This window comes from Alosa pseudoharengus, unplaced genomic scaffold (assembly GCF_046254945.1).
Source record: "Alosa pseudoharengus isolate Yale_2024_CS ecotype anadromous, Long Island Sound unplaced genomic scaffold, YU_APseudo_1.1 YU_APseudo_1.1_scf_24, whole genome shotgun sequence".
Taxonomy (NCBI): domain Eukaryota; kingdom Metazoa; phylum Chordata; class Actinopteri; order Clupeiformes; family Clupeidae; genus Alosa; species Alosa pseudoharengus.
The window spans coordinates 28,888,321-28,910,369 of NW_027468689.1; the positions used below are offsets into that span (position 1 = coordinate 28,888,321).

The 22,049-nt window shown below is 42.5% G+C and overlaps 1 protein-coding gene across 1 annotated transcript in view; it reads left to right on the forward strand.

Annotated features, from left to right (window-relative positions):
* Positions 1 to 365: 365 nt before the first annotated feature.
* Positions 366 to 22,049, forward strand: part of LOC143142662 (integrin beta-like protein C) — a 95,769-nt gene continuing 74,085 nt past the window's right edge. The window contains exon 1 of the mRNA XM_076303708.1: positions 366 to 496. Coding sequence (XP_076159823.1) covers positions 374 to 496 — 123 coding nt within the window. The 5' untranslated portion in view covers positions 366 to 373. The remainder of the gene's footprint in view (positions 497 to 22,049) is intronic.

Genomic DNA, 22,049 nt, shown 5'->3' on the forward strand with positions numbered 1-22,049 from the left:
GTGAAACTACCCGTCAGTGAAAGCCTTGGTCTTGCAAGTTGAGCAACATTCCATTCTTTCACTTCATTACAGAATAATTAAGATACCAGAAAACTGTCAAGCAAATTTTCTCCATAATGGTTCATTATGTAAATGGTACTGTAAATGGTAGAAAGGTATAGGCTTAATAAATAGGTCCACTCCTCTTGTGTATAACTTTATAAATAAATAATTTTAGGAAACTGGATAAATACAAATGTATTATGAGTATAAGTAATACTCATCTAACTTGATCTTCATCTGGGCGTATCAGTCAGACCAGGAAGTAAAACAAGTGTTTAAAAAGAGAATGTGTGCAATCCATTTCCACTGAACAGAAAATAAGTCAGACACCATGTCTTTTTTCACCATTGTTCTGCCTTTGCAAATGCTGTTTTCTGCCACTATTGGAAGTCACTTCTGGGGTGGATCAATGACTTTTTCTCCTAAAGGAGTGTACCAAAATGGTTCTTACAAGGTAAAGTACCTTTTATTCTGATTTCCTTTTAACATCATTAATTATTTTTATAAATGAATATACCCCTTCAATGTTTGTAAACATCCAGAGCCTATGTTGGGTACCTGCACATCATGGGGTCAGAAAAATGACACAGCTAATAGACTGGTGTTACATATCTTAATGGGATGCATGTTAACTGGGGATAAACAATTAGCACGTCATCACAAGCAGGTGTTTTTTTACTTCAGATCAGGGCTGGACTGGGACAAAAAATCAGCCCGGGCATTTTTAGCCCGAACGGCCCACTACAATCATACTCACTAATATGCAATCCTGGCAGTACCCTTGAATATGTGTATTGAAGTGCCGTGGAGCACTGCAAGTGAATAAGACTGTACTAACTCGCTCTCTCTAACTCATTAGTAGTCCGAGGTGGCTGGAGCAGGCCTAGGCTACACAACCTCTATATTCAAGTATAGGCCTAAATACAAGCACTTGTCAAAGAGAAGGCTCTGCTAGAAGGACATAGGTCCTGGCTATGTTTTGAGGGTTGATTTTAAGGGGGAAATAGCACTCCGTCTTGCTCCCTAAAGTAATGGGACACCCTACCCCTACGCGTGCACGCGCAAAAATGAGGGTTAGGGCAAAAATCTAGGGGTAGGGGAGGTATTGGGACGGGCCCTTAAAGTGGCCTACTACACTACTGTGGCACAGCAGAGCTCCATGAGCTCATTTCCCATTCATGTCTCTCAGTGCTTTATGTAAATCTTTCAGTTGCCTTTTGCATGAAGAGGACTTGAAATATTGTATTTTTCACCCATCTTTACCAGGGGGACCCTTGGACAAATAATTTCAATATTATGTTATATGATAGCCAATGATGGTGGTCCTAGTCAATGTATTTAAAAAAAAAAAAAAACAACATCATGTTAATGTGTTGGGTTCAGCTGGAAATTTGACCATATTAAGGAGCAATGTAGCAATAAAAACATGAATGGCTGCTTTTTAGAGTATGTTGTTTAGGAAGAGTTTAAATTACAATAAATTACAATAAACAGATGAAAAAACATGAACAATGTCAACCGGGTTTAAACCCATGGCACACAGCACATACATGGTCGGTGGATGCACTATCAGGAGCGCCATCTCATTAGCCTGACGAGCCAGACCCACATCAAGATGTAGGGTCTGGGAACTTACCATTGGCAGTGCTCAATCCGAGGGGCGGGATAAACGGTTGTCAAATTTCCTCTGCATGCAATAGGATAGCGCTACAACTCATAGTCCCACGCATTTTCCCACCAGTGGAGCTAGTTGGCTAGTTGATCAAACATTTGCCAATTTAAAATTGTTTGCCATCAAGTTAATGCATCAAGATAATGCAATGTTGCGTTTGTGGAAAATTTTATTTATCTCTGTGAATAGGCTTCTATCCCAAGTTAACATGAAGGTAGCCTATGCAGGTGTAAGTCATTTTGTTGTGTCAAGGCAAGTCATGGTAAGTGTTTGGTAGCGTGTTTGTCAGCGCGTCACTCTCTAAATTCCTCATGTCACTGGTGTGCAGGTTCGAATTGGGGTATTTTTTGCAAAGGCTCATGTTGTTTGTTGTTTTTTTGACAGTCAAAAAAAGGTTTAGTTAGGCCTATGTCGTTTTGTTTGTCATGGATACGAATAAAGGGAACATTTTCTTACTATCCCATATTTCTTCATTGCATAGGTAGGTTCAATATGCTCAAGGCAAAGTTAGTGTGTTTAACGTTACCATTTCTCGAATCGGAATCACATCTACAGTAAATAAGTAAGTAAGCGATGTTGGTAATGCCACTTCTGTTGACGTTGAAACAAAACAGAGAGCTAGCTCGCCACTCCCTCCCCCTCCATCCCATGCAATTGAAACTCGCATCTCGTCGTTGATTGGCTGGAATAGTTTGTTATGTTTTTATGGTCCAGGGGGTCGTTTCTAGAAAAGTTAGCAACGACATTGCTCAACCACCATGGTACGACGCAACTTGCGACCAAACAACGACATTGTTACACCTGTTTCCAGAAAGCATCGTACCTGTGTCGAAATTCGCTACCTCCGACGTTCGAACAACGTTGTTGATGATGCAGCGATAGATATCATTGGTGGAAACAGTGGCAACGTGTAATACCCCACCCCCTAGAAATTCTCTGCCACAGCCTATGTTGACATTTTTTTAATTTAAACCGAGTGATTAATGCTGGCATTGTCATTATCATCTGCAAAAATCTAAACCTATTAATTGCAAGTATAGAAAACATTTTACTGAAGCCGACCAATATGTCCCATTATTTGTGTTAAATATCTATGTTGGAAAAAATATATAGCCTGGACGAATGTCTGGGTATCCCATAGATTATCAACTGTCCCGTGGCCTAACGGCAGCGCATCGGTACACTGCGCGCTCGGCCGGAGTTCGCATCCTATCTCTTCTTTTCATCTCTGAGTAAGAGTAGGCCTACGAGACAATAGGTTTTGACCATACATATTTATGTATATAATTACGCTATATTGAGGTACAATATATCAGTCAAAAACAATTGAATCTACGTGTCACACTAGTTCACCTGCAGGTAGCAAGAAGCAAGAGGAAAATCTCACATCAGAAAATCGAACCTACAACGTTGGGATAATAAGTCATCTGCTTTAGCCACTACACCATTTGTCACTGCTGATGCAGGGTCTGTGAAGATTATAATACTAAAAGCAAGGCAATACTTGAATTAACATAAATAGCAAGAATGAGCTAAGTAGGGGAGTCAGTGTCTTAATCAAAATTAAGCTACAGGATAGATCAATCATTGAGTCACGAGATAAACATCCACTTCGCAAATTTTGGTTAGGCGGTTGTGATTTTTGGTTAGGCGCTCCGGACACCAACAGGAACTACCAAGGAGCGACACAAGTGCGACTGCCTAGGGGCAGTAGTTCAAACGACCAAACTTTGCGTCCTTGTTTGCGATTGAGAGTTCGAACTACCCTTTCTAGAAACACCAAATCCAAGAACGATGGAGCGTACAACCAAGGTTGCGACGCAAGTTAGCAAACAATGCTTTCTAGAAACGACCCCCAGGTTAGAACAGGGGGTCAGAGGGGTATTCCAGAAAGGAGGTTTAACCAGGGGCGTCACTAGACCTTATTCACTGGGGCACGTGCCTTAGTAAAAGTCTCCAGTGCCCCAGTACAATTCTAGCGCTGCTCTCGCTGGAAATGGCATTCATGAGCGCATCTCCGACCGTGCCTGCTTTAGTCTTGACTCGAGCTTGTCACTTACCAGCCAATAAAAAAAACAAGGGGAAAAAGAAAGGGGCCATAATAGCCAATCAGGAAATAGCACCTCTGTAGCTGGGTAAGATTGAACGCAACAACCAATGAAAATCGTTCACATGATTCTTCCGAGTATTTCGTCCGCTGGAGCTCGTTATATCACTTTGAGCACAGAGTAAGTCGTCCCCTGTTTTAATGTTACAACAAATTCACAACTTGTTTGACAGAAAAAATGACAAGTTGATCGTTGTTTGTGCCCACAGAATGTTGCCCACATAATTAGCATCTGTTTTTCAAGCGTCGTAGCCTACATTTAGCAACAGTTTACCAGCTTGTGTTCTCTCCCTCACACACAGACTCACACCATGCGTAGGCTGCATGCACATGTAACCCTCGTTAGTTTCACCCACTTGAGGCGAGTGGTCCCTAGCTTTGGCTGCATTAGTATTGGTGGTGGGGTGTTATCGGATACTCTCTAAGTCCCTCCCCTTGTAGAGAAACGATACTTAATTTTCTTCCCTTCCATTTTCCCACACTCACACCATCCACCAGATACAGAGATTTCACATAAGATGTATGGCAAATAGCTTATTATCGCTTACATACAACACAGAACAGATAGAATAGACTAAGAGTTGTAATTGAAACCTTGAAGATTTCCGAGAAGAACTTTTGATTTTATTTTTGAACTTATCCTGGTGAGTTTTAAGTGTTCAGCTGTAACTTACTATTGAAACGTGGACACTTAGCTAAATTGTTCACGACAGACACATGTCAAATGAAAATAATTGAATTATAATTATAACCAGTCAGGATAGGTTGACTATTAGTACAAGTGTGATGTGTAACTGTCGTGAAATTTGCAAACCTCATGTTATTACGGTGGAGTACGTTCATATAAGCTAGCTGTGTTAGCCACCTAGCTATTGTGCTATAGCTGAATAAGCTAGGAGATGAATTGGAATGAAGAAAAGTAATACTTGTGTCTTTTGATATAAACACTTGCTGTATGTTCATATTAAGATGTAACGACATGGAGAATGAATTATTTATCCCAAATGTTGATGAACAGGATAGTTCCAGAATGTAGTTTTGCTAATCGCTGTGCGCGTGTGTGCAGGCTGGTTTTTTTTCACCCCCTGAGTGCCGTGCATGCATTGGTGAGGATTCGAAGCGTCATTCCCCCACTGTATTCGCTTGTGTTCCATGGACTGAGAAGTTCCCCTTGAGAGTAGGACGCCTTCCCACGGACTGATCTCGCCCAGGAGCGTGGTAGGACGGGACATACTGATCAGAACTTTCGTACTGAAACACGCACAACTTTTCCTCTTTTTTTTCATTCATCTCAGCTCGAGCTCTTGATTCCATTTTTTTTATGAGATCTCAAACTTAAGGACATTTACATTTTCTTTTGGGGGTTGTTGGATCCAACATAGTTTGAGTTGTATTGTCTAATATTTCATGTGTGATTTCCTGTGGTTCACTACATGTTCTATAAGCTAAGGCGGAACCTTATGATCTGCTATGATATTTCATATTACTCACCACACGTTTTATTAGTGGTAGCCTACTTCTAGATCTGCCTTGATATTTCATATTACTCACCACACGTTCCATTATAGTGGTACTTCCAGATCTGCCTTGATATTTCATATTATACACCACACGTTTCACTGGTATTTTAAGATCTGCCTTGGTATTTCATATTATACACCACACATTTTTGGTAATTAGAAACACAATTGAAAATTAGGTCCAGTGTCTACATTTAATATACAGAATATACATACTCAATTTTCTTTTATATCATTTTTCCTGATGCATTCCGATTTAATGTGATGACTCCTCCTATTAATACAAGCTTATCTTTTGATACATAATCTGATTGGTCTGCTGTTGTTATTGTGGGTTTGGGTGCAAGACTTAGCAATTGAGCATTACTGCAGTCCTCCTGTACGAACCTTAAGATAACCCTGAATGAATCTAGTGAGAGATATTACAGAATTTACTCGATAGTGCTGACCCAGAGCCTGTCCGATAAACCGAGTTACATAAGTGGCGAGCCAGCCAGGAGGATTGTAATAGGTAGTTTTAAACCACTGACCCACATAACACAGAAATTTACTTAATTAGCTTCTACTTTAATTATACTACTAACTAAAAATATGGATATTTGTGAGCGATTTGCTGTTAACGGGCAAAACTCCCTCTATGTCACAGGCATAGAGGACATTTGTACTAATAAAGAGTTAGAGGATGTTTTCTTAGCCAATGGGATGATTTCTGAAGTTGTCAGAATCCCAGATGAGCATGGTCAGCTGCAGGGTAGGGCCCTAATAGAGTACAAGTCTGACCAGTCCATTGCCAAGATTGACCCTGCCACCCTAGGTCAGATATCTAGTCCAAACGATCCAAGCGTAAAGTGGCATGTAAGGACCATAAGAGCCATGTATCAAGAGGAGGTAGGAAGAAAGTTAGCCCTTCGCTACTTGGATGATCTCAAGGCTGTCGCAGGAGATAGCAGAGCTGGGTTCCTGAAAATGCTACAGACTGAACTACAATGTGTCAAAGGTGCTGAAGGTGCTCAAGGTGATTTACCGACTAAGCTCAGCAACCCGAGTGTGACAGTTGAACCCGTTCCTGCACAGCACGTTTATAGCGCATCTTCCCTGAGCAATTCAGCTAACCCTGTTCACATCGACGAAACCATTCTGAACCCCCCACACGTCCAAAAGGTAGTCGTTGAACATGTCATTCGCAGTGGGCCAACAACATTACATTCTTCTCCCTATTCCCGTCTTCGTACATTCTCTGGGCGCACCCCAAGACCCAACGGGGAGGTAGACTATGACACCTGGCGCACTCAGGTCGACCTCCTGATAAGTGATCCTTCTTTGTCTGACTCTCAAAAGGTGAGAAAGATTCTTGAAAGCTTACTTACCCCTGCAACAGATGTTGTAAAGCCTCTTGGCATTGATTCTCCCCCCAGTGCATATGTTGCTCAGCTTGAATCAGCCTTCGGTGTCGTTGAGGATGGAGAAGAACTGTTTGCGGCCTTCCTGAACTGTAGCCAAAACAATGGTGAGAAGCCATCAATTTACCTCAATAGGCTGCACACACTCCTCACTAAAGCCATTTTCCGAGGGGGAGCCTCTCCGAAAGATGCAAGCAAGCTACTTCTCCGTCAATTCTGTAGGGGCTGTTGGGATCAGAACCTTATCATGAGCCTGCAGCTGGAGCTCAAGAAAGAACACCCACCATCTTTCTCAGATCTGCTTCTCATGCTGAGGACTGAGGAGGACCGCAGGTCTGCAAAATATGATCGCATGAAAAAACATCTAGGAACGTCCCGAGCTGCTTCACATGCCCATGCCATTCTAGGCGTGCCTGCTTATGATAATGACCCAGTCCTAATGCACCAACACGACACTGTCCTGTCGCTTCAACACAACTCAGGTGAGAACTCAAAGCCAGAAAAGAAGCTGAATAAGTTGACTAAACAAGCAGAAAATCAAGACGATACCAATAAACTGGAAATGAAAATCGATGCCCTAGCCAAGCAAGTGGAGAGGCTGTCACAACAGGTAAATGACCCCAGAGAACACTTCGAGAGGAGCAGCTGCCTTGTAGCCAGTACTGCTCATCAAAGGCCCATGAGGGTCCCTGGAATGCCAAGAGCGTGGTTTTGCTTCAAGTGTGGCGAAGATGGGCATATCGCTGTTAAGTGTTCCCAAGATGCCAACCCAGGGCTGGTCCAGAAGAAAAAATCTGAATTGAAGGAGAAACAGGATAATTCCAGATTTCAGACTAACCCTTTTCCTTGCCCTTTAAACTATTAACAGCTCCTGCTGTGGGACACCCAGGAGCTGAGAAGTCACGTTTCTTTAGTCCCAGAAAAGCAGAATGTCATGTCACCACGCAGAAAGACTTTAGAACAAATTATCATGTCTCTCCACCCTTACCGTCAGGACTTATAGGCCCTCGCTGTGCAGCCTCAGTTTTTGTCGAGAGTGTACCATGCAAATCTCTCTTGGACACTGGTTCACAGGTCACAACCCTTTCAGAGCCTTTTTGCAAGAGCTTTCTGCCTTCTTTTCCCATTCAATCCATTCATTCCCTCCTTGAAGTTGAAGGTGCCGGTGGCCAAAAAGTCCCCTACCTTGGCTACATTGAAATAAGCATCTCTTTTCCCAAGTCAATTACTGGTAAGAAAGAAGACCTAACAGCTCTTGCACTTGTAGTTCCAGAAAATCACCTGAACTGTCAGATTCCCCTCCTGATTGGAACCAATGTCCTTGACAGACTTTATCAAGATGGCGTCGGACCTGACGGGCTCAAATCCCTCTTCCAGATCCCTTCTGAAGATGGCTATGCACAGCTGTTCCACCACATTGCCAAAGTTCATGAGACCACAAACCGGCCCTATACTGTAAAATTGCAAGGACAAAAGATCCTCACCATCCCTGCAAAGCAGAAACTCTGCATCACTGGCATTGTTAGAATGGGGAAGAATGCCACCCACACTGATTTTGTGCTTGAGCCACATGAGAACCGCCCACTGCCAGGCGGAGTGCTCATGGAACCTGCTCTAGTGAACATCCCTCACAAAGCTAGTTGTAAGATCCCCGTCGTTCTGTGTAATGTGAGTGATCGCAATATCACTCTCCAGCCACGTAGTGTCCTTGCACAGATATGCGCAGCTCAATGTGTCACACCACTTGAACCTGCCCGATGTGATTCAAGTCAAATAGGTTCTCTCTATAACAAGCTTGAGCTTGATCTTGAGAATTCACCTCTCACAGAACAATGGAAAAAACGCATCACAGAAAAGCTTAGCAGCATTCCAGAAATATTTGCCACTGATGATCTAAACTATGGCCATACCACAGCGGTCAAACATTACATTAGACTGCAGGATGAAACTCCTTTTAAAGAAAAGTCAAGGCCCATCCACCCGTCTGATAGAGAAGCTGTGAAGCAACATCTGAGAGAATTGCTTGATGCAGGGATCATTAGGGAGTCGGAAAGCCCGTTCGCCTCCCCAATTGTAGTTGTAAAGAAAAAGAATGGGACTATTCGACTATGCATCGACTACAGAAAACTGAATAACCGCACAATTAAAGATGCATACGCACTCCCAAACATAGAGGAAACCTTCACAGCTTTAAATGGAGCTAAGTGGTTCTCTGTGATGGACCTTAAGTCAGGATATTATCAAGTAGAGGTCGCCGAAGAGGACAAACATAAGACAGCATTTGTATGTCCTTTAGGCTTCTTCGAATTCAACAGACTCCCTCAGGGAGTGACCAACGCACCAAGTACCTTTCAACGCCTTATGGAAAAGTGTGTTGGAGATTTACATCTGAATGAAGTGCTTGTATTTCTTGATGACTTAATAGTCTTCTCAGAGACATTAGAACAGCATGAAGACCGTCTTATGAAGGTAATCAATCGTCTGAGGGATTACGGATTGAAACTATCCCCGGAAAAGTGCCATTTTTTCAGAACCTCAGTGAAGTACTTGGGCCACGTAGTGGATGCTCAGGGAGTTCACACAGACCCTGATAAAGTTTCAGCCTTGATGTCCTGGCCTCGTCCTTCTAACCAAAAGGAGTTGAAATGTTTCTTAGGCTTTGCAGGATACTACCGGCGTTTTGTCGAAGGGTACTCCAAGATAGCTAAACCACTTAACAACTTGACAGCGGGTTACCACCCAGCAAGAAAAAGGGGAAAGGTATACAAGCGGCCCAGTGCGGAGAGCCATTCAAATCCAAAGGTACCATTTGGGGATGAATGGACCTCTGAATGCGAAGCAGCCTTCCAGACACTCATTAAAAGATTAACCTCTGCCCCCATCCTTGCCTTTGCCAATCCACAGTTGCCGTATATTCTTCATACCGATGCCTGCCGGCAAGGTTTAGGTGCTGCCCTATATCAGGAGCAAGAGGGGAAGCTTAGAGCCATAGCGTATGCTAGTAGGGGACTGTCGAAGAGCGAACAGAACTACCCCACCCACAAATTGGAATTCCTAGCCCTTAAGTGGGCAGTTTGTGAAAAATTTCATGACTACTTGTATGGGTGTGACTTTACCATCCTGACAGACAATAACCCCCTCACATATGTTTTAACGTCTGCCAAGCTGGATGCTGCTGGATACAGATGGCTTGCTGCCCTTTCTACTTACCGTTTTAACATCAAGTACAGGGCAGGCCGAGCCAATGGAGATGCTGATGGGTTGTCCCGTCGACCACAAGATCCTCCCTGTGAAGATGACGCTTTCCTGAAAGAGACAGAGAGAATAGAGGACCTCAAGAGACGGCTTTTGGATGTGGCTGGTAGCAGCATCTCCTGTGAAGTGCTCTCAGCTATATGCCAACGCCACCTTGTAATCTCCAAGGGCAGACACTGCTTTGACAGCATCATCGTAGAGTCACTTGCTGTTGATGCTTCGTCGGTGCCTGACTCATTTGGACAAGATGTTTTGCCATCCATGACATTGGCAGACTGGCAGAAAGTTCAAACAAAGGATCCACACATCAGTCTTGTCACCCGGTTCCTTGCTAGAGTGGAGAAGCCCAGCTCCCGAGAAGTCAATAAAGAGCACCCTGAAGTAAAGTTCCTCTTGCGACAGTGGCACAAGTTGGAGCTGAGGAATGGCGTACTGTACCGCAAGTGGAATGACCATGGCCGCCCTGCCTATCAGCTGGTACTTCCCGTGCAGTTTCGGGAGAGAGCTCTGCAGGGCATACATGATGAAGTGGGTCACTTAGGTCCTGAACGTGCCTTACACCTTGCCCGTGTGCGATTCTTCTGGCCTGGCATGGCCAAAGCCATAGAGGAAAAATGCAAGATGTGTGAGCGCTGTTTCCGGAGGAAGACGGTGCCTCAAAAGGCTGCACCAATGGAAAGCATCACAACCACATACCCACTTGAGCTCATTTGTATGGATTACTTGTCCCTGGAGCCTGACAGTCGTGACACGCGAAATATACTCGTCATCACCGACCACTTTACAAAGTTCTCAGTGGCAGTGCCAACAAGAGATCAGAAAGCAAGGACCATAGCAAAGGCCCTGTGGGAGAATTTCATTGTCCACTACGGCTTCCCCAGTCGCATGTTGAGCGATCAAGGCCGGGACTTTGAGTCGAGAACTATCAAAGAACTCTGTGCAGTCATAGGTGCGACCAAAGTCCGTACAACCCCATACCATCCTCGGGGTAACCCAGTGGAAAGGTTTAACAGAACACTCCTGGGAATGTTGGGGACATTAGAGGACAAAGAGAAGCACCATTGGAGGGATTATGTGAAGCCTCTGATGCATGCCTATAATTGCACAAGAAATGATACAACTGGATACTCACCTTACGAATTAATGTTTGGGAGACAGCCTCGACTTCCCATAGACTTTGTCCTTGGAATTAGTCCTAACACTGGAAACCACCTCACCCACTCAGAGTATGTCAAGAGCCTCCGACAACATCTCCAAGAAAGCTATTCCCTGGCCAGTGAAAGTGCGAAAAGGACAAAGGACAAAAACAAGTCCCGCTTCGACAAGACAGTCAGAGCTGTAAGACTCTTCACAGGAGATCGCGTTCTTGTCCGTAACGTCAACATCAGGGGTAAGCACAAGCTGGCAGATAGATGGGAGCAGAAGATTCATGTGGTCATGAAACAGATTGGGGAGAGTCCTGTCTATGTAGTGAAACCAGAAGCAGGTGAAGGGCCACACCGAACCCTACACAGGGACCTCCTGTTGCCATGTGGGTTTCTACCTGTGCAAGAAGCCAAAGAGCTGGACCCTTCTCCAAAGGTCAGAAGAATGAAACTTAGAGCCCAAGAATCCAAAAACCAGCCAGGATGTCCAGATGACTTTGAGAATGAATTGTCAGACGGTATGGATGAACTATACCCCAGCATGCCGTCGCCAGACATCACTTCGGGCCCTGTTATACTGGAAGGAGGCCATACCCATGAGCTGATAGAGCCAGCTTTTAGGCCACATGATGAGACAATTACAGACCAGAGCCCTGAAGATACTCCTCAGTCTTCTCGCAGTGAAGCCCCATCTGTCCATGTGGCCAGTCCAGAGTTAAGAACTGCTCACTGCCCTGACCAAGTTGTTGTTGATTTCCCTGAATCAGAACCTACCCCTCTTTCTGTTTCTGACCTTGAAGAAGAAAGGCCCAAAGTACAGCTTGCAGAACAGCCTGAAGTCAGACGATCAAGTAGGCCAAAGTATCAGCCTCGCAAGCTGACTTATGATGAACTAGGGAAGCCACTAATCCTAGCCATTAGTTCCTTCTTTGAAAATCTAGAATCCGCACTACAGACTTCTGTTAGGCCGTACTCGCATGCAGAGACTCATGCGGTTTAGAGGGGGAGAGTGTAACCCTCGTTAGTTTCACCCACTTGAGGCGAGTGGTCCCTAGCTTTGGCTGCATTAGTATTGGTGGTGGGGTGTTATCGGATACTCTCTAAGTCCCTCCCCTTGTAGAGAAACGATACTTAATTTTCTTCCCTTCCATTTTCCCACACTCACACCATCCACCAGATACAGAGATTTCACATAAGATGTATGGCAAATAGCTTATTATCGCTTACATACAACACAGAACAGATAGAATAGACTAAGAGTTGTAATTGAAACCTTGAAGATTTCCGAGAAGAACTTTTGATTTTATTTTTGAACTTATCCTGGTGAGTTTTAAGTGTTCAGCTGTAACTTACTATTGAAACGTGGACACTTAGCTAAATTGTTCACGACAGACACATGTCAAATGAAAATAATTGAATTATAATTATAACCAGTCAGGATAGGTTGACTATTAGTACAAGTGTGATGTGTAACTGTCGTGAAATTTGCAAACCTCGTGTTATTACGGTGGAGTACGTTCATATAAGCTAGCTGTGTTAGCCACCTAGCTATTGTGCTATAGCTGAATAAGCTAGGAGATGAATTGGAATGAAGAAAAGTAATACTTGTGTCTTTTGATATAAACACTTGCTGTATGTTCATATTAAGATGTAACGACATGGAGAATGAATTATTTATCCCAAATGTTGATGAACAGGATAGTTCCAGAATGTAGTTTTGCTAATCGCTGTGCGCGTGTGTGCAGGCTGGTTTTTTTTCACCCCCTGAGTGCCGTGCATGCATTGGTGAGGATTCGAAGCGTCATTCCCCCACTGTATTCGCTTGTGTTCCATGGACTGAGAAGTTCCCCTTGAGAGTAGGACGCCTTCCCACGGACTGATCTCGCCCAGGAGCGTGGTAGGACGGGACATACTGATCAGAACTTTCGTACTGAAACACGCACAACTTTTCCTCTTTTTTTTCATTCATCTCAGCTCGAGCTCTTGATTCCATTTTTTTTATGAGATCTCAAACTTAAGGACATTTACATTTTCTTTTGGGGGTTGTTGGATCCAACATAGTTTGAGTTGTATTGTCTAATATTTCATGTGTGATTTCCTGTGGTTCACTACATGTTCTATAAGCTAAGGCGGAACCTTATGATCTGCTATGATATTTCATATTACTCACCACACGTTTTATTAGTGGTAGCCTACTTCTAGATCTGCCTTGATATTTCATATTACTCACCACACGTTCCATTATAGTGGTACTTCCAGATCTGCCTTGATATTTCATATTATACACCACACGTTTCACTGGTATTTTAAGATCTGCCTTGGTATTTCATATTATACACCACACATTTTTGGTAATTAGAAACACAATTGAAAATTAGGTCCAGTGTCTACATTTAATATACAGAATATACATACTCAATTTTCTTTTATATCATTTTTCCTGATGCATTCCGATTTAATGTGATGACTCCTCCTATTAATACAAGCTTATCTTTTGATACATAATCTGATTGGTCTGCTGTTGTTATTGTGGGTTTGGGTGCAAGACTTAGCAATTGAGCATTACTGCAGTCCTCCTGTACGAACCTTAAGATAACCCTGAATGAATCTAGTGAGAGATATTACAGAATTTACTCGATAGTGCTGACCCAGAGCCTGTCCGATAAACCGAGTTACACACACATGCGGACAATTAATTATGATTTATAGAGAGAGTCCTGTAAAAGTAGCCTATACTGTTTGTGAAGCTGTCCTACTGTAAAACTAAACATAGCCTTCTGATAAACTATTCAGAGATGGATATCAGACAATTCTTCCTGAACAGAGGGAAAGGAACAGTGAGGAGAGATGAGGAGGACGAGGGAGGTATGATAATTGCCCATATTAAAGGTAACATTTATGCTTGTAATAGCCAGTGCTGGGATTTGATGGTTTAATGGTAAACTTAAATAAGTTTTCTGCATTTGTAAATGTAGCCTATAATAATCAACACAGAATCAGAGTAGGCCTACACAGAATCAGACTCTGATTCTGTGTAGATTATTAGGCTACATTTGCAAATTATCACCAAAAGTCAGTATGAAGGCTTTAGTAGGCTATTTAAGCTACAACAAACTGCAGTATTGCCAGGATGACTACAGGACCCTTGCCTGGGAGGGAAGTATATCTCAATTTTGACTAAAAATAAGCTTCTCTTGTGTATGAAAGCCTAATAAATTCATGCAGTGAGTATACAGTAGGCCTACTTATGCCTATGTGTTTGGATGTTGCTGGATAGTGGCTGCTACAACAATTGAGGGAGAAAATGCTGGAGGAGGAGAAGGAGGAGGAGAAGAAGGAGGAGGAGGAGGGGAGAAAGAGCACAGGCTGGGCAGTCCAGTACCAGGCAGGAGAAGGAGGAGAGAGACAGGCAAGAAATGGATGAGGACATGATGGGGGCTAGACGTAAATCCATTAATTCATATTGCGTGCACATTTAAATGTTTTTTTAATATATATTGAGTTGGGGGCCTGTGCCCCAGCAAAGCTCTAGGTCTAGAATCGCCCCTGGGTTTAACAAACACTGAGATAAAACTTAACCTCTGGGTTGTCTGAACCTGTGGCGACTAAACCCGAGCTGTCGGTTCCAAAACACCGGTTACCAGTTAGTTCAATCAACCCTGTGTTAGATAACCTAGAGTTGTGCGCGTTCACGGCGAACTTATAAAGGCATCATCTATTGAGAGTCGAAACCATGAGTGAAACCGGCAAAACGAAGAGCACCGTATTTTTCAGAGGCGGAGTAGTCGAGGCTTACGAGGAGAGAACTGTAATAACAAAAAAAGAGCAATACTCAAGCGTCTGCGTCCGAGACCTTGCTTGGCAGAGAATAGCCTAACTGACCACTGAAATGCGTAGGCCTACGTTTAGGATAGCCTATTTAATGTCAAAAGCACAATTAAATAATTCAGTGGACATCACGTAGGCTATTGTATTGACTGCTTTAAATTATGCTTTCTTAAACTAGCCTACCTTGTCACAGATTGAGTGGGCCATAGAATCCCAAATGTTCTGCAGCTGTGGGCCAAGTTAAACTTTTGCGCCTTCATCATCGGAAGGGTGAAGAATGTCGGAAGGCATGGGTAGCCTATTGGACACATTTCGGTGCACATTTGGAAAATTTAATAGGCTAAGTGATGCTGACCTGCCAGTTGGTGAAATTACACTCTAATGATCCTCGTGGGTTTGTGTCCAGGAAAACGAATGAAGTTGCGCAGGAACTGCTTTAGCGCAAGGCAAACTTTACGCACTGACCGACAGCTTGCCGATATGCTCTGCGTCTCCAATACTAACGTTACAAAAACCCAGGTTTACCGTTTACTCTGGGTTTACATACCCAGTTAACTTCAGAGCCTATGTTACCATAGTTACTTACATAGCCTGATCATATTTGAGCGTTCTGGAACTGAAATCCCAGGTTTACCGCTAACTCTGGGTTAACATACCCAGTTAAGCCAGTAAACCTGCTTTCTGGAATACCATATGAAGGGTTAGCTTCAGCCAGTTAGCATTTGGCCGCCGACATTTTTGAAAACATGGCGTTACATGGTTGCAACCAGGGGGTCAAGACATAGACAGTAAAAGAAATGGACGAACAGACTCCGTCGTTTTCAATGGGAGGGCACTGAGTCAAATAGAACGATTTTTCAGTTGGTCCCCCCAGTACTGCGCAGACTCACACTTAACTTCGTGACGTTAGCCATCAAACTGAATCTTGTAACTCATATGATAGATACACAGAAATTCTTCTCACACTTCCTTCGCCTTCAAAATGTATGTATTATTAATATCATCCTCACCAAGTCGTGTTAATGTTGAAGCTACCACACATGATCATCTTCAAAAACAGTCATGCTAAAACAAAACAAAAAAGTTATAGCCTTGAAGCTAATCTTCTTTCCACTTTTCCGACCTACGGTCAATCCATCTAAAACCTCTGAAATGATTAGTGCCGTTTAAAAAAAAAATAGGTTTACTTTTTTATTATTATTAGGTTGCCTCTGTGTAATGCTTTACCTTACATACGGTCGTGTATGCTAGGTTTTGTTTATGAGTTACCGTCATAGACAGTAAGGTGGACTGAGCTTCTTATCCAAACAATACGGTTATCTCCCTACGGCGCGAAAGAGAGATTACGTCAAAGCTAGCTTCCCTCCAAACGAACAAGCTAACCATTCTTCTTACGGGTAACCAACGTTACGGACGAGGTAGTGGAGTCTGTTTTGCCTTTGTAGTGTTTATGTAGATTACACAGAAGCTACAATATCGGCACAGGATATATGTTATATGAAGTTATGGTATTTCAAAAAAATCATAGAATGAATGTACTTCTATGGGAGTTAGCAGAGAGGTGGTCCCTCCAGCCTACGTCGATTCTTCTACTTCCGGGAATTCGCCTGCCCCCTTGGGTCAAGAGCGTGCAGATTAGCTTCGGCATGTTAGCATACGCCATTTTCAAATATGGCGCTGCATGGAGCATTTGGAACCAGCTCCATGCACGAAAATCCGTGTTGGGCACGAGCTCTCATGCGCGTACATGTTGGTGGGCGGGTACCTATCCGGCGGCTACAGCCAAACGTTATTCAGTGCGTATTTCTTGAGGAGCCTATGAGAAGACGTGCATATTATGGTTGTTTATCCATCATATGACAAATAAAGAAAATTGTATTGATCTTGTTTCGTTGTTGTTTGTCCCGAACAAACATAGCCTAAACATGATTAAAGACAATAAATTACACAACAGCGGCATAAAGACCTTGTCTCGTTACACCATGGGTCTCCAACACGTTGCTCTCAACCTATAGCCGCCCCCTTTGGAGCTTGCCAGAGGCTGAAGCACTAGGCTACTACATTTAAACACAATTATTGCCGCGAGGCATTCCAGCCTACGAATTTAATAAAAAGTAAACCATGCATAATTTAAAAAAAAAACTCAATTTAGGCTACTTCGCTATGCAATAAGGTTTCCATTAGAGCACAGTGCACGTTCAATGAATGAAGGAAAGGCCTTGTCTCGCAATAAACAGCTGGAAATTCCAACACTTTTTCAACTACACAAAACTTTACAGTGATCATCAAATAACCTCTAGATTTAAATGCCCATCAGTCTCAACATTTAACTATATAATAAAAGTCAAAAAGTAAATTAAATCCCATACCAAAAACGAAAATCGTCTGCGTTTGATAGCCTGGTATGCCGCTCCAAACAAAACGCATGTCTCACAATAACATACAATGTAAGAAATAAAGGTCTGCCTCGAATAAGCCTACCTCAAATAAAGACCTGTGCTTTGCAGCCTAAGTAAATAGCAGACCCCGGAAATAATTTAGGATTTACGGAAAGTATGCAATCATAAGATGTTGGACGCCTGGCGATGCTCTGGCCGTCTACTGTGCCTCTGACACCGCTGCCTCATTTGGATGAGTCTGCAGACAACATTCTCTTTAACCGTTACTTTACCATCTGCGGTATACAACTCAAAGTAAAGACACCACATTTTAGATGAGTTGGGGACGTAATTGTCCGCTCAGGCTGACCGTTCTGTGCGTTATCTTCAATACTATCTTCAATAATATTGAATATCTTCAATATTATTTTCAAAACAGGGTGGCTATTGAGGGCTCTGGCTCCAGTCATTATTGTGGCTACTGGCTATTATTGGCTTGATTTGGTCATGGGCCAACGCTAGAATACGTTTAGAGCACCCGCTATGAGATGGCAAACAATAAAATAAAAAACAAACTAATCATAGACTGTTAAAATGCGCTACACTTGGCACTAAAAACCGAATAGTTTATTTGTGACCGGGGCCAACACCAGCCCCGAAATTACAATGACCCGACTACACCACCCAGAGGGACAAAAGGAGGGGGGGAGGAAATCCCACCTGACAGTTCTAAGCTAGTTTAACAAGTTCGTAAGTAACACAGAAGAGAGCAGAGATCAGATTCTCAAGTTCAGTATTTTATTGACCTTTAGTGGGACAATAAGCTGGCGAAGGAAGCCAATTAGTAAAAATATATATTTTATTACAGGTCCAATACATATGTAACAATAAATGGAGCTACTGAATCATATTGTTGCGTCGGTGGATGTACATGTTTAACGTTGAATGAGTGTCTCCCAGAATGCAGTGCGAGTGAATGCTATAACGTGTAATGTCGGTTATAATAGTTGTAGTTGCGTTTACCATGTTGTGTATTTGTTAGCGTGTTAGTCTCTTTGGTTGTACCTCATGTGTTTATCCTCGTGTTGATGTGTGTGGTAAACCCTTATTGTGTGTTGCATGTGCGGCTGAGACTACCCCTGTGTTGCCCTGTCCTAGTATGTCTGATTGTGTTTAAGTCTTCCTGTTCCAATAAATGACCGTCCTGGCCAAAGGTGATTCTTGTCTGAGGGTAAGATTATTACAATATCATTCACACCTAATAATTGCAGTCTGAAAAACTAGATAGTTTAGTTATAGATATGTATGTTCTAGTCAATACCGCTGTGGAGAGAGCATCAGGTGAGCCACTGGAGGGCGAAGGAGGACCCCAAGACACCCCTCATCTGTGCAAGAGAAAATATTCACACACACAGCAAGCAAATAGTGCAGGCACACATTTATGGGTGAACACCAAAAAGCCTCGCTAAGCATGCAGTGAGCATAGGGGAGGAAGAAAAAGGGCTTGCACCATCCGTGGGCCTGATGCGTATAAACTCTCCAGCAACAGGACTAATAAGCTATGAGGGAAAGAGACTGTTGTTAAATACAATTTTTAGGAGGGATTGAACGAACAAACGACAAACAAAAAAGAAACAGCACACGTATCCAAAAAAAGACCAAGGATACGGACATACATTCATAGGCAACAGGACAAGCCAAGCGTAGCCTACACCAGCCGTGTAGCCTAACTAGCGACAGCGTTAACCAGGCAACCAGCAGTTTATCGCAGACAACACAAACAAGTTACACCAATCACAGAAAACCAAATACATATGGCAAAACAGCAGTGGCATTAACAGGAGTTCTTCCTAAAAGCAAACGGAGCCAATATTAACATCACATGCAGTAAATACATAGAACAGGCATTCAGTGCGTTTCATAACAATGGGTGAATATTACCTTGTAGGCTACCAACTCTAAGAAAGCTCGTCTTTCACCCAGTCATCGTCGCACCAAGCCTTCCTGTTAATGACCGGCAGGTTAAAATACTAAAACCATCAAAACACAAGAAAGCAGTGCGTGCATGCAAGATAAAAAACGCACCTGATCAGGACAACCAAGGCTTAAACGGGGAAGTGGCGGAATGTTTGCCTGGGGTTCAGCGCCGACAATAGGAACCTATTACATAAATCAATGAAACATTACATTCTGCTAAATAAGGACCCATCATATGGCCAAAAACCCAAGCTTACCTGTCAACCACCAGTGATCTATAGGGAGGTACACTCCAAGAAGTCAGGCCGCAAAGAAGCCGGCAATGGCTGCTATTTAAAGCCAAGCTCAAATGCAGAAGTGCATTGCTTTGATTGAACAGTGCTGTGTAATCTAGTTGGGGGCGTAGCCCCCGGCTACATATTAGGCGTGTTCGACTTGAGGCAGATCTGTGCCATAACCAGTAAAAGAAATGGACAAACAGACTCCGTCGTTCTCAATGGGAGGGCACTGAGTAATTTGGTCGAAATTACTTTGAAATGAACTGTCATAGTTCACAGTGAAAACTTCAACTTGTGAATGTTTCACAGTTCAGCATTCACAGTTCTACTATGAAAATGTATGAATATGATCTGTGAAATTTCATATTAAAACTGTAATATAATTCATGGTTGAACTATTAAAGTTCACTTTAAAACAATCATCCATGTTTACAATCCTACTATGAAAGTTCATTGCAGTTCGTGGTAATTTGGTCGATATTACTTTGAAATTAACTGTCAAAGTTCATGGTGAAAACATCAACTTGTGAATGTTTCACGGTTCAGCATTCACAGTTCTACTATGAAAATGTAAACGCTATATAACATATTTTTTCCAGTAAAATGTATATCAAGTTGCCACTTCTTGTACATCAAATCCCATTAAATCTTACTGAAAAATATTAAACAAGCAACATTATTTCACTGTAAAAGCCTCATTATAGGAGTGTTATTTAATTGAATTTGTTTGTAGATACCCCTCAACAATTATTTACGATGTAATGTCTTTTGATGCATTCATAACTATTTATGCAAAAGCAATATCTGAATATTGCAATTGTATAAAGACTTAAATATAGTATAGATCTGAAATACCAGCCTTCTATAAAAGTATGTTTCATCATCTGTTCATACACAGATCTAGAGTTGTCTCACAAAGTTTTTTTTTTTAACCAAAAAGACTTTATTGGAGCAAAACTTCTGTAAATTCTAGGGAAAGAGTTTACAGACATTAGTGTACAACAAACTGGCATTGGCAAAAAGCACTCAGTAACAATGGAATGTAAACAAAAATATATCTTAAACTCTTTACCTTAAAGAACTAAACAGATAAAGACATCAAAGTAAAATCTTACTGAGCTTAGTCAATAATCAGACATCATGACCAGAGAATTGGGGTGAGAACTCTGGGGTACATATGAAGACAGATGTGTTTGTCTCCTCCACTGTAGATCTATTTGCTGGGTTGATGGAATAGAAACACCTTGGGAAAGAGAAGAGAGAGAGAAAGAAAAACACTATTAAATATAGCTGCAAGCAGCAATGAGGGGGCTAAGCAAACAAGCTAGAGTTGCCATGCAACTCAATGTTGTTACATCAGATATTTGGCTATAAGCAGTCACGGCAAGTTCACTTCCTGTTTAGCAGCGTTGCCATCTATTTCAATTGGCTGTCACGAGCAAACAATTTTGTCAATTGCTTCAGAAAGTAATGCACTAATAAGGCATTCTGTGAAGATGAACCTGTGAAAATGTTTTTGTGTTTCCGACAAAATCCAAGATGGCAGCCAGATCAATTACAGTGACATCAGAAGTTGCCATTTGTCGTCTTTCAGACCTCCCACAGTATTAACAGACACCACTAGTAAGTTTTAATTCCAAACACATCAATAGTTTCAAGCCAAAATGCACTTTTGCTAAGTGCAGTGCCCCCTACAGGTCAAAGGTCACCAAATTTCTTGAGCATTCTCCTAATTTGACCCTTAGTCCGTGTACCATGTTTGATTTTGATGCCTAAAAGGGTTGCCAAGATATGAGCTCACTTCCTGTTTGGCGGCTTCGCCACCAATTTTGATTGGCTGTTACAGACGCATGCTTTTGTCAATTGTTCCAGAAAGTAATGCATTGATAAGGCATGGTCTGAAAATAATGTGTGTCAAGTTTGGTGACGATTAAATAACATTTGTGACCTGTGAAAATTTAGTTTCACTTTTGATAACATCCAATATGGCGGAAAATCCATCATGGCGGAAATTGACGGCATAGGATGTGTTGAACTCGGCTTGGTCCAAGGATTCCAAAGATACCTCGTTTTTGAAAATCAGGCCAATGGGTCAAAAGTTACGCGCATGAACGCACATCCAACTTTGGCCTGTTGGTGGCGCTAGAGGTGCCGGCATGAAACTTGGTGAAATGATTCATTGGACTGTCCCCAATCAAACGGTTCTATGGGCTGCCAGATTCCCATGGCGGAATAATAGGGAAGAAAACATACAAACACAATAGGTGCCTACACAGCTTCGCTGCTTGGCCCCCAATAACACAAAGCCTCAATTAACAAACAAAACCATCATTCAAGCAATAAATCTTTTCTTTATTATTATTATTAAGGCCTTTTATTCAGATAGAACAGTGGAGATGACAGCTACAGTTGGGCCACTGCGCCCCTTCAAGCATGAGAAGTCCCCC